This window comes from Hippopotamus amphibius, chromosome 6, assembly GCF_030028045.1.
Source record: "Hippopotamus amphibius kiboko isolate mHipAmp2 chromosome 6, mHipAmp2.hap2, whole genome shotgun sequence".
Taxonomy (NCBI): domain Eukaryota; kingdom Metazoa; phylum Chordata; class Mammalia; order Artiodactyla; family Hippopotamidae; genus Hippopotamus; species Hippopotamus amphibius.
Window position 1 is genome coordinate 83,735,596 of NC_080191.1, and position 12,763 is coordinate 83,748,358.

Genomic DNA, 12,763 nt, shown 5'->3' on the forward strand with positions numbered 1-12,763 from the left:
AGGATATGTTTGAAAGTAAAATACTCCAAAATTATGAACTGTATATGATGGCAATTGTTCTGCCTTTATTCAACTCTTAAATAGCTCTATATATTTTCTAAATATTAAAAAAGGTCATAAAACATATTTTTCTTTTGTTTAGCCAACCACACAAACATCTAAAATTAATTTTCATTATTATATAACAAAAGGTGTAAGATTACATGTACTTTTCTTCCAGACTGGAGTCATGTGTGTACATAAACCTCCTAACCATTCCCCTGTGGTGCTCTCACTTCTAAGATTGATGGTAAGTGAAGGAAAGGCAAGGAGATTTACCACTGAGTAGAATGGATTCAAAACCTATGCTCAGGGTTGGACTGTATTAATAAAGTTCATTTGTTTGCAGTTCTTCAAAGACGCTAATATTAACCACATCACCTATGATGCACAGTGTCTGGAGGGGCAGGTCACTTCTTCCTAGGTACAAAAGGATGTTTTAACCACCTGGTCATGGCCAGTAGACCCCACTGAGGGAGAGCTGGAGAAGAGCACCCCCTTTGGCGTACCTGGAAGTAAGGCAGGGTAAGTCCTTACTGGCAGGTACCCTAACCTGAGCTGGGTCTGTTTCAGCATTCTGGCTACACAAAAGCTCTTAATGACATTTGGTACTTACAGTTTTTGAGATTCCCAGAGAGCAGAGACCAGTGTCATATAGATATTCTTTTAAATAGTGATAGTAAAAATAACATGGAACATTCATGGGATATACAGTGATTTTGCTAGTGTTAGAAATCACTATATACTATCCCCTGAATGCTGACAAGAACAGAAATCACGAGCATCAAAACACCGGAGGAACATCAAATAAGGAAGTGTGCAAAGAAGAAGAGTGGGAGCATGCACCTACGTTCTAAGCCTCTGTCTGTGGAGCCAGAGGAAAGTCCGAGTGGATCTGAAAGAGGTAATACTAAAATGTCATCTCCTCGCCCTAACTTAGGCAGAAACAGGATTTTCTAATATGAGGGGATATAGGACACAAATATGGACTTATTCATATCTTATGGGAATTATTGAACGAGTGGATATTCTTTTTAAACATAAACGTGACTATAAGTAAGAAGGAAATACAACTTTACAAATGTATTTGAACAAAAACATTTTTTATAAATCCATGCACAGTAGCCATGGAGAACAGCCTAGATCTCTCAACAATAGTGCTTTAAGAATATGAGGCTGGATTTTTTTCTAATCTGTGAAAGTTACTAAGAACCTCCAAAATTATTAGTGGAAATAGGTTGGTCTAAGTGGTTTATACAAACACCCCACCAGGGAGCTGGGTTAAAGCTTGGTGCTAATTTTAAAAGATGCCCAAGATAATTTCTACCTGTTACAAACAAATGAGGGATGTTCACCATTACAGCTATGTTATAACTGGTAATGAAAAACGCTTATAACATTCTCTACAGAATAGTCTAAATATAGGAACAGTGACAGCTCATTTCTCTATTTGATTAGACAGTTTTTACCTTTTATAACATTATCCCTACTCAATTCTATCTGCCAGATTGTTAGATTTAAAAACAAATAAAACCATGTAGAAAACAAATCTGGTTTCTTTGATTCTGGAGAAGCTGGAGAGAAAGGACCTTACCTGGGAGAGGTTCCACGGGGGCTGCTGAGCTGCAGGCAGGCCAAACTTACTCTGGGCTGCACCCATGTGTCCCACCATCCCTCCTGGGGGGCCAACCACACTCTGTGGAAGTGACATCACGCCAGTCTGTGCATTTCCCATGAAGCCATTGGGCATGGGCACGCCCACCATCACGCTGGCACTCGGCCCCATCACGCTTCCCACGAGGCCGGGAGCTGCAGGCACAGGCACGCCCATGGACGGGAAACCTTGAAATGCAGCCGGTGCTTGTGAGGTAAATGGTATATTTGTGGGTCCCATAAACACACCTGCGGCAGAAGAACCACGTGGAGAAAATGAATGAAGAGAACAGAGCTACTGCATACCGCTGCACTCACCTCTATGAGCACAGAAAAAGGGTCACCATCTTTCTGAAATACCCACAGCAAAAACTTTAATCCTGGGCTGTTTCTACTGCTCAGTAACCAGCTCACAACTACACCCTCACAGCTGGTTACTTCCAGAAAGCAGACAAATCAGTTACAAGCCTGAGAAAATTAAATCAGGATAAATAAATCTTACGCAACAGCTACATAAAACATCCACTGTGAAGACCACATGGCACAGCATGAGACTCTGTTTCTGCTGATTTGCACCACTGGTCTCTCATTACCAAATAAACAAGTCAAAGTTGACTATATCTGGTTTTAATGGAAGCGGCTGGGACGTCATATAATTTCAGGTCTTATGTGAAATGCAGCCCATTATTTTAGAGGAAATGACAGATTAAAACTGTGCAAACAATAAATCTTACTGTGCTAGTATTTCTTTATAGTTATAAAAAAACACAAAGCTTTTTTTGATTTCATGTGATATTTCAGACTTATTGTTTACTTGCAGAAAAAATATCATACTGTGCACAGTTACAAACTTCATGCAAATCAAATTTAAATAATTCTTCAAAGATAACCCATCCCCTATAAGGCTTGTGAAACAATATTAAGTGATGTTAATCCTAAATGAATAAAGTTTTACGTATCCTGTATATGCTTTTTAATCCTAATGCTTCTTTCATTTCAGTTTTGTAGTTATGTAAACTGCAACAACAAAAGCACTCATTATACAGGAAAAACAGGGAAGAAATATAATTGACATTATATAACCACACAGGATACGATGTTAGTAATGTCACTGCAATGCACTGAAAGCAGATTTCAGATGCAGTACCAGGAGCACTCTGCTGCTGGATGGTCCCCGTGCCGTACAGAGATAAGATGGAGTCTTTGGAGAGCTGCTTCTTGGCCACCTCTTCCAACTTTGTAGCTTGCTCAGTGAATAGATCCAGATCCCCAGATGTCACTGTAGACAGAGTGGCAGCTGCTGGTACAGAGGACGTCCCCTGAGACAGATACCAAAACAAGCTGTCGAATGCTGCACACTAAACCATAGCTCATCCATTCCTTGAACTCCAAATGAAGTTATGAAGTTAGAAACTAAACAACTGTGACACTAAAGGGAATCACTGACATGCCCACACAAAACCAACATGTAGGATAAAGGGACAGCATTTCCCATTTTCATCCGTTAATGTAAAAGAAGCAGATGCGAAGAACTCTGCAATGCTGAGGTTTGCTCATCACGTCCTGCCACAGCGGCTTCAACAAAGGCACGTAGTGCTGCCCAAGGACCAGTGTTCCTGGGAGATGCCCAGGCATCTCCTGCAGCAATTACTGCTGCAAAGGAACTGGTATCCCTTGGAATAAAGAACATTTCTACAACTACAGCAGACTGTAAGAGGGTCCTCCAATGGCTGATTCTGTCTTCTTCGAGGGGGAACAAAAGTTTTGTTTTTCAAAACCTACATCATAATATTTTTATTAACCTAATCTAATCTGTTTTAACCACAACATTAGAATGCTTCCAGTCTACCCAGAAATGAGGTACAGCAAAACTGCAACCACCTGCACTCTCCCCCACACCTTGCATTCTGCTGTGGACAGGGGTAAATAAACACGAATACAAATAAACATGCAGGTATGTAACACAAAACAAAAATTTTCACTTAATCACCTGTGTCGTGCACACACATAGTATTAAAGTCACAACTGACAGCCCACTTTAATGATCCCTGCAGTCATTAAATATTCAATCACATTCGTATATAAGGAATTGACTTAGATATGAGGAGTTTCAAAGAAGTCTATGAAGATTAGTAAAAACTGGATGAGTCTTCTCAAACTACAGAATAAGGTGAGCAGCAAACAGAAGTTAAATCATGTATATGATTTTGCTTGAAGTTTTAAAAAATCAAACATTTAATGTCTTGGCTAAAAAACCTTCCAGTAAATTAGCATCCAAGCATTGTGCTCATAAACTAATTGAAGCAGAACAATATTTTGAATCTATTATGACAAATTAAGAATTTTAAGACGGGGAAAAAAGCCACATAATTTTGCAAAAGATCTGAAATATTTAAGAAATCGGACATGATGGAATACCAAATATAACAGTGGGCGTGAATCAAATATATCTGAAGTACCGATGAGGCAGCAGAGGGCAGAGGCTGCTAGTGTGGGCCATGGAGCCAGCCTGCAGGACCAGAGCTCTGGCCCTCCACTCACCACAGCATCCTTGGACCTGTCACTCCACCTTCCCACGCTCTCCTCTGGGCCCGCGGAGAAGATGAGCTACCTTACAGCCATGCCTGCACGATGGCAGGTTAATGTTGCTAGATAGCAAAGCAACCACCTCACTAAATGATCTTCCATCACGTTTAGTTTCTGTTCAATCTAAACCTGTTCAAAACCCTGGGGTCTATTTCCTGAGGAGAAGATACACATACAAGAAAACCCGAGGTGCCTGGGAACCATTACTCCATCCCACACTAGGGCAGCCTCGCGGTCCAGACACACAGGTGTCCTCTGATGAACACCGGCCTCCACATAGACATGGTCTACACACAGCCACACCAGGCAGCCCGCTAGTACGCGCTCAAATGGCCATTTACTGGGGTGCTCCATGTGCTGGCACAACTACTCCAAGGTAAAAGGAGCACACTTCTGGAGGCCGCAGGACCCCCAGTCAAAGGCTCTCTGGCTGTCTGAAATCTGGGGCCGAACCAAGGACAGTCCGCAGCACCTGTGTGGGTCTAGATGCTGTGGGGATGTGGATATTACAGACAGAACAGGAAAGGGATGGCTTCTTTGTGTTGCCTTTGGGAACACGGGAATGACTCCCCCTCTCAAGCCCCAGTGCATGCGTACTCTCGGGTCAGCGGAGTGTCCCCAGCCCCGCAGGGAAGACTGCACAGCCAGACAGCAAAGCAGACAGTCACATCAATCCAGCTCATCTTCACATCCGGGGAAATCTTCTACTAGAATTTGTACTACACTCAGAAAATCAGGACTGACAGAAGACAGGGTTCACAGTAATTCCTACTGGGGTCCAATTCAATTTCACAAAATAAAAATCCACCCAATTAGTAAACTACATACAGGGTATGCATCAAATGTGTGCTTTAACCCACCTTCTCCCTCCCCTGATTTTCAAAGACATTATTTTGAAAACATGCGTGGATCAGTCTATACATGTAGTTTGGATGGAAGATAATTCTGTTCACCAAATTATTTTAGAGGGTTCAATAAAACCGACACAATTTTGGTTCAAAAACAGTGTTCCAAAAAAAGAATTAGGTGATTTTAAAAACCAGCCCAGTTTCCTCTCAGTTACAGACACAGAACGCCCAGCATGACAGCCAGGGCAGCCCCGGGGTTCAAGGAGCTGCACCCAGTCCCTCCTCACGGCCTCACTCACACTGAGGAGGGCTGAGGTCTGCCCTGCCCACTCGCTGCTCTGACTCTGCACAGAACACACAGGCCTCAGCTCTGGGGTCCGATGCTCCATGCAGCTGCAAAGCAGCGCTCATCGCCCAGTGGAATCTAAGGAAGGCTGGGATGAAATGGACCCACTAGAACACTAGATCAAAAGGAATTGCTTTTCATGCTCAGGTTGTCAAATATCCTAAATACTTCTTTCTACAGCCACAATATTAGTGTTAGACAATTTTTTACTACTGCGTGCATACCCATGCTTGCACACATTCACAAGGTAATTAATGTTAATTGAAACAATACTAGCAACACTTAGTTCCTCACTTTATGTACTGAGGGAGAGAAAAGAAGGGGCAAAGCCATAAGATAAAGCTCTCTTTTCTGAAAATAAACAGTAATGCTGCAGATAATTTTAATAAAGCTCCACTTAAACTAATGATTCCCAAGAAATCTATTTGCTCAATTCTGGTGTTAATTATACAATGTCTATCATAATGACAATCAATATATATAATGAAAATATACGTAATTACTCTGAATAAGACATAGATTCTTTCTTGCTAAAACTTTCCATCCAAACAATTCCCATTTGGCTCAGGTTTTCTAGAGAAAGGGAAATATTTCACCTCAAAAATTATGCTGTGGGGATATGTGTATAAAAACAGATGATTGAACTTGGTGTACCCCCCCAAAAATAATAAATAAATAAAATTAAAAAAAAATTATGCTGTACTACAACAAACTAGTTGCTTATTGGTAAATTTAAAATAGAATCTTAAGTTGTATGCTTAAGAGCAGCCTATGTTCCTGAAAGTTTATATATTTCACCTTAAAGGCAAATACTGCATGGTATCACTCGCATGCGTAATCTTAAAAAAAAAAAAAAAAAAAAAAGGCAACCTATAGAAACAGAGCAGAATGGTAGCTGCCAGCACCTGAGGGGTAGGTACAAATTTTCAGTTATAAGGTGAATAAGATTTGAGGATCTAATGCATAACATGGTAGCTGTAGTTGACTATACTGTGTTGTATAAATGAAACGAGAGTAGATTTTAAGCAGTATCACCAAGAAAAAAGAAAAAGGTAAATTTGTGAGATGATAGATGTGTTAACTTGGTGGGAATACATATATCAAAACATTACATTATACATTTTAAACAAAAAATAATTCTATTTTTCAATTATACTTCAATAAAGCTTAAAAAATACTGAAAGCATTTAACAATTTACAATTCTAAAATAAGATGTGACCAACAAGGGATTAATCTCCAAAATATACAAACACCTCAAGCAGCTCAATATAAAAAAAACAAACAACCCAATCAAAAAATGGGCGGAAGATCTAAACAGCCATTTCTCCAAAGAAGACACACAGACAGCTAAAAAGCACATGAAAAGATGTTCAACATCACTAATTATTAGAGAAATGCAAATCAAAACTACAATGCAGTCTTACCTCACATTGGTCAGAATGGCCATCATCAAGAAGTCTACCAATAATAAATGCTGGAGAGGGTGTGGAGAAAAGGGAACCCTCCTACACTGTTGATGGGAATGTAAATTGATACAGCCACTATGGAGAACAGTATGGAGGCTCTCTAAGAAGCTAGAAATATATGCCCACTCCTGGGCATATATCCAGAGAAAACCATAATTTGAAAAGATACATGCACCCCAATGTTCACTGCAACACTATTTACAATAGCCAAGACATGGAAGCAACCTAAATGTCCATCAACAGAGGAATGGATAAAGAAGATGTGGTATATATATACGATGAGTATTACTTAGCCCTTAAAAAAAATGAAATAATGCCATTTACAGCAGCATGAATAGGCCTCGAGATTATCATAGTGAGTGAAGTAAAAGACAAATATCATATGATATCACTTATATGTGGAATCTAAAATACACAAGTGAACTTATTTACAAAACAGAAATAGACTCACAGACATAGAAAACAAACTTATGGTTACCAAAGGGGAGGGAGGGAGGGACAAATTAGGAGTTTGGGATTAACATATACACACCACTATATATAAAACCGATAACCAACAAGGACCCACTATACAGCACGGGTAACTGTATTCAATATTTTATAATAACCTATATGGGAAAAGAATCTGAAAAAGAACACATACGTATAACTGAATCACTTTGCTGTACACTTGAAACTAACATAGCACTGTAAATCAACTATAATTTAAAAAAAAAAGAATAAAGGCAAAAGGGAAAAAAAAAAGAAATTCCAAGTAATGTTAAGAAAGCAAGTCGAAATTTCTTTACCACTGATACTTTTTAAAAATCCTGACTGTTAATATTATGTTCTAAATAATTTTTAAAAAATCATTAAAATTAAAAAAGGAAGATTTTAAGGCCAACAAATAATTTGTCTTCATAAAAAAGAATATGAGTACTGAGTTTGCTAGAATTTCTTATTCTTGGCTTTCCTGCACCCAGAAGGAAACACAGTCTGGGCTGGCTTGACAGAGCACAAGAAAAGAACTATGGGCTTCTAGTCCATACTCAGATACCCACAGTTCAAAAACCTCTGAAGTAAATAACCTTGTGGATCGCAGGCAAAGCTGAAATAGTCCGAGTTTTCCCACTTACTCATTCTAAACACTGTTTGCCTACAGCAAGAGTTAGCAAACTTTAGACAGTGACTACGTAGGCTTTGTGGGTCAATGAATGTCTGCTGCAACTACTCAACTTTTGCAGTGTGAAAATGGCCACAGACAATTTGTAAGTAAACAGAGTGGCCATGCTCCAATCATACTTTATTTGCAAAAACAAGCTGTAGGCTTAGTTTGCCAGCCCCTGGCCTATAGATCAGGAGGCTTTCAAATCAGAAACAATTCAAAAATAGAAACTTTCTAAAAAGAAAATACACAGTCATCAAGTAAAACCACACTCTTACCACATACCTGAGCTGGGGGCATGACAGTTGCAGGTAAGGGATTAGAAATCATTGGTCCAAAGATGTCCAGATCATCGTTCAGGGCTGGCCCCGTGCCTACGTTCCCATTGGTCACTGGCACCTCGGCAGGGCCATCTGAAAAGAATATAGATTCTTGTCTTAAAGATTCCAGAATCTCTTAAATTACTTGAAACATGGCATTATTCTAAAAATTAATATATGGTTAAAAGAAAAGTTCAAAAAGTTAACAACAAAATATATGCCTTCCTTCTACCCCAGGCTCTTTCCTCTTTCCCAGAAAAACCATTTCCAGCTTTGTTTGTTCTCAAAGAAACATTTTTACCCACTGGTTTCTAAGTATAAGTGCAAACCCCTTTTTAACAAATGGTATTATAGTATTCACATTATTCTGTGTCCTGATGCTTCCTTACATGTAAGGTACTGTTCTTAGTACTTTACATACATTAATGCATTTAATCCCAAAACCTTATGAAACAGGCACCACTTTTGAGGTTACTGGCTAAACTGGGATTTGGTACCACGTTCCTACAAAGCTGTCTCTCCATAAATGTGCATGTGTGTTAGTGTTTCAGCTATCACTTCACATCACGTTTACCTACCTTGGAAATAAACTATAATGATTTAAAATGACTAAAATGTTAACTTTGAAAGCTACTTAAGGAAAAAAACTGGACAGAAAGAAAACTAACACACACTATATACTGATTCCATAGGAAGTCTCCACAAAACGCTGAAATAAACCCTTTCTGTATTCAAGTGTGGCCACCTTCGGTGCTGGCTGCACCAAGCTGCCAGGCAGCGCCTCCTGCGCACCCTCACAGGTCCCATCTCCCTCTGACGTCATCCAGAACCCACAAGTGTGTGGTGGGGGACCGGCTGGGGCGCGGTGCAGAGAGCTTGTGAGTGCAGGATTTCAGGGAGTGGGACAGCTCATGCAGCTCAGTTTTCTGTGGTCACGACCCAAGAACAGATCAGAACAGCACAACTCTAATCTCCTGGGACTTATGTCCTAATCGAGCTCCTACTTTAACAACTTACAGCCTCACTTGATCTCTATGATGAACCACACACTCCTCAAAGGCAAATCAGGCATCTCCTAAAACTTCAACAAGGAGGGGATGGATGTCTTGCACAGAGTAGGTCCTCAAATATTTGACAAATTTAATGGAAGATCTACCACGTACTGGGTCTATCACAGCCTGCAGAAACTCATAGATTTCTTCTCGTTTTTGAAGTGTAGCTATAGAAATTAGTATTTTTTTATTTCTGTATTTAAGCTTCAGTGAAACAAATTATCATTAATTTCGATGAATAAATGGTCACCATAAAATATTGTTTACTGCTTAATTTATAAAAGTGTGTATGAAACCCACGAAAAGTTAGTTTGGAAGAGACCAACTGCAAATATTTTTCAATAATTTTTGATGATATCACATTATCAGAGCCATAAAAAAGAAATCTATTCAGTAGAGATGTTTATGTGTTATACACGTTATATCTCTATCAAACACTACAGACAATTTAAAGGTGAAGCAATAAAATCATGCATAGATTATTACTAACTTATATAGAATTTTAAGCTAACATACAACCATGACATAAAAGAATTCAAATATGACTCATACATGAAAGAAATTTTTTCCATTTCTAACTCATTCAAAATGGCAACATTCATTTTGAAGTTAGACCTCTTTAAAGTGGTATTTTATGTTTTCTAGTCCTTCCCACATTCCATTTACCTGATGTGTGGTACATCAGGCAAATATGAACCAGAAATAAAATATTTTAGAAGGACAGGGTATTCTAGATTAAAACCACTAAAGGAACATCTTCTTAGTGGCATCCACAACTCAGCAAAGAACCTCAAATAATAATGCCATGTGAGTCAGTGGTGCCTGAACCCCTAAGCTGTAGAGCTGAGGACAGGGAAACAACCTTATCAAATAGACATGTTCATTCTATCACATGAACAAGGAAGCACGTTATGAGAAGAAAATGTAACTATATTACATGCAACTTAAAGTCACAAACAGAAGCACGTCCTGTGACCACGTGCTTTGTTTACCAAAACAAACCACAACCAAGAGGAAAACAAAAGTAAAAAAAGAAAAAATTGATGAGTATAAGTAATGATTTCTAGTTTTTCAGTTCATAGATTTTGCTGTTTCAAGTAACAGCAAACACTAACAATTAGGACAAATTTATATCCAAAAAAAAAAAAAAAACCCTTAAACAAATGAGAAACTATTACTATTAACTTATTATTATTATTATTATTACTACTATTTTTGGTGAATTGGGGAAAATGCTATCAATTGATTTTTCCAGCCCAGGACACGTCAGTTAGTTTACCAGTGAGCTCGGGATGCATGTGTGAGAACCAAGAGGCCCGTCTACCTCAGGCAGGTAATCTATTTTCATTACTTTATAAACTGTACATCTTTCAGAAATTTTAAGTCTGTTTGAAGTAGTGTATTATACTCCACTAAGAATACTTATTTATACTTTCAAATCTAAACCCTATTCAGTATCTAGTAATACATTACCTAATCTGTAAACAACACGTAACCTGTATTTAGTTTTCAAAGTCTTATTTTACCTTCCACACCCTTCGGGTCACGTATGTGACTAATAAAAATAACAGCCAACACTCAGTATAGTGCTTGCTTTGTGCCAAGCCTGAAAAAACACAAATACACACATAAACACACACATACATTTGTTTACTCTTTACAATGATGTTGTGAGAGACATACTATTGACTACCCTCATTTACAGGTGGCAAAAGAAGTTAAAATTGTCTAGTGTCACACAGCTAAAGCAAAGTCTCAGATTATAATCTTAAATTCAGTTTTTACTATAAAAGTGACACTCTGGTAAAAGATGTAAACCATGCAAAAATAAACAGTTCCTAACCATGGTTGAGGGTGATGGCTGCACAAAAATGTGAAAGTACTTAATGCCACTAAGCTGTACACTTAAAACTGATTAAAATCGTACATTTTATGTATATTTCACCCAATAAATAAGCCCCTACCATTCATTTTCTATGCTTATAAACATGAGTAAAAATATGCTTAAAACAATGTACATACAAAATACTCTTCTTTAAATAAAATTGTGGGGGGGGGGAGGAGACTGCATTCTCTGACATCACATGAACCTAGAGGAACCCATTTCTTCAATCCTTCAACATTGGCATTTAGGGAGTTTTCAGACATGCACCGTTACAAACAGAGCAGTACCATCCACAGTCCTTATCTCATTTTACGGAAAAACCTGAAAGAACATTTTGGCCAACCCAATTTTTAAAAATTTAGACACAGTCTTTTCCAATGTAAATGGTTTAAATAGTGTAAATCACTATAATTTAAGAAAAATAATTAAATCCACATGGGTTACATCTTGTGTGTATGTTACATGGGAACATGCATACACACCCAGACAAACGGAAACCTCCCCTTCCAGGGGGGAGGGAGTCCAGGACCAGGCCATGCAGCGCCTCCGCGGGGGAGCGCCGTCTGCGCAAACAGGGCACCTGGACCCACACAGACAGCACCGGCACGTGCAGTGCACGGGGCTCCTCGCTGGGCTATGGTGGCCGTGGCAGGGCAGCCCCCTCATCAGCATGCAGACAGTGGCTGGTGGACCATAAACAGGATGAGCTCTCCAGCGTACAAGGGCAGCCCGAGGCAAGTGGCAGCAACTTAGCTGGGACAACACCATAAAGAAGGATAATGAAGCACCCCTTGAAGAGGCAATAAGCAAACACAAGAAATTAGGACAATGCAGTAAAATGGAGAAGGAATTTCAATCTTAAAGGCAAGGCATCAAGCATACAGTTAGCTGCTTGTGGGTACCTATTTTCTTTCCACTTTACCTTAAGATTTCAGACTAATGTTTGATCTGAAAACTGAGTTGGTAGATGGCTATTTTATACTGCACACATACCAGAAATTCACAGAAAAGTTAAATGTTTTGAGCTAAAAAAAGTTCAAGTTGTTAAAAATCAGTGCTACATCTCACATGAACAGAAGGCCTGCCCAGCATAAACTTACTGGCTACTTCACATCACGACAATGACAGATGCTTAGAAAGAAGGTAGCATTTCAAATATGACGACGTCGTGAAGACCATTTCCATCATCTAGAAACCTTCCACATAGCTGTCGATTCTATTAACCGTGGCTATACCAGAACTCAGCTAACACTAAAAATCCAAATGAGTAAAGGTAAACAAAGTATTTAAAGCAATATTTAGTGTCTCCTTCTTGGCCCATTCCAAGTGCCTTTGAATGATGTGTATAAAAGGAAATAAGAATATAACACTTTGGATTTTAGTAACATTTTTAATACTAACATTTTTAAGTTCTGTTGCCAGG

The 12,763-nt window shown here is 38.9% G+C and overlaps 1 protein-coding gene across 6 annotated transcripts in view; it reads right to left on the reverse strand.

Annotated features, from left to right (window-relative positions):
- SMAP1 (small ArfGAP 1) overlaps positions 1-12,763 on the reverse strand; it is a 164,883-nt gene that overhangs the window by 1,438 nt on the left and 150,682 nt on the right. For 5 of the 6 annotated variants that reach the window (XM_057738323.1, XM_057738320.1, XM_057738325.1 and 2 more), the window contains 3 exons: positions 8,369-8,496; positions 2,840-3,011; positions 1,634-1,941 (listed from right to left, as the gene is read on the reverse strand). In XM_057738323.1, coding sequence (XP_057594306.1) covers positions 1,634-1,941; positions 2,840-3,011; positions 8,369-8,496 — 608 coding nt within the window. Of the gene's footprint in view, positions 1-889; positions 935-1,633; positions 1,942-2,839; positions 3,012-8,368; positions 8,497-12,763 lie in introns of all 6 variants that reach the window. The other variant, XM_057738324.1, reaches the window with a different exon arrangement.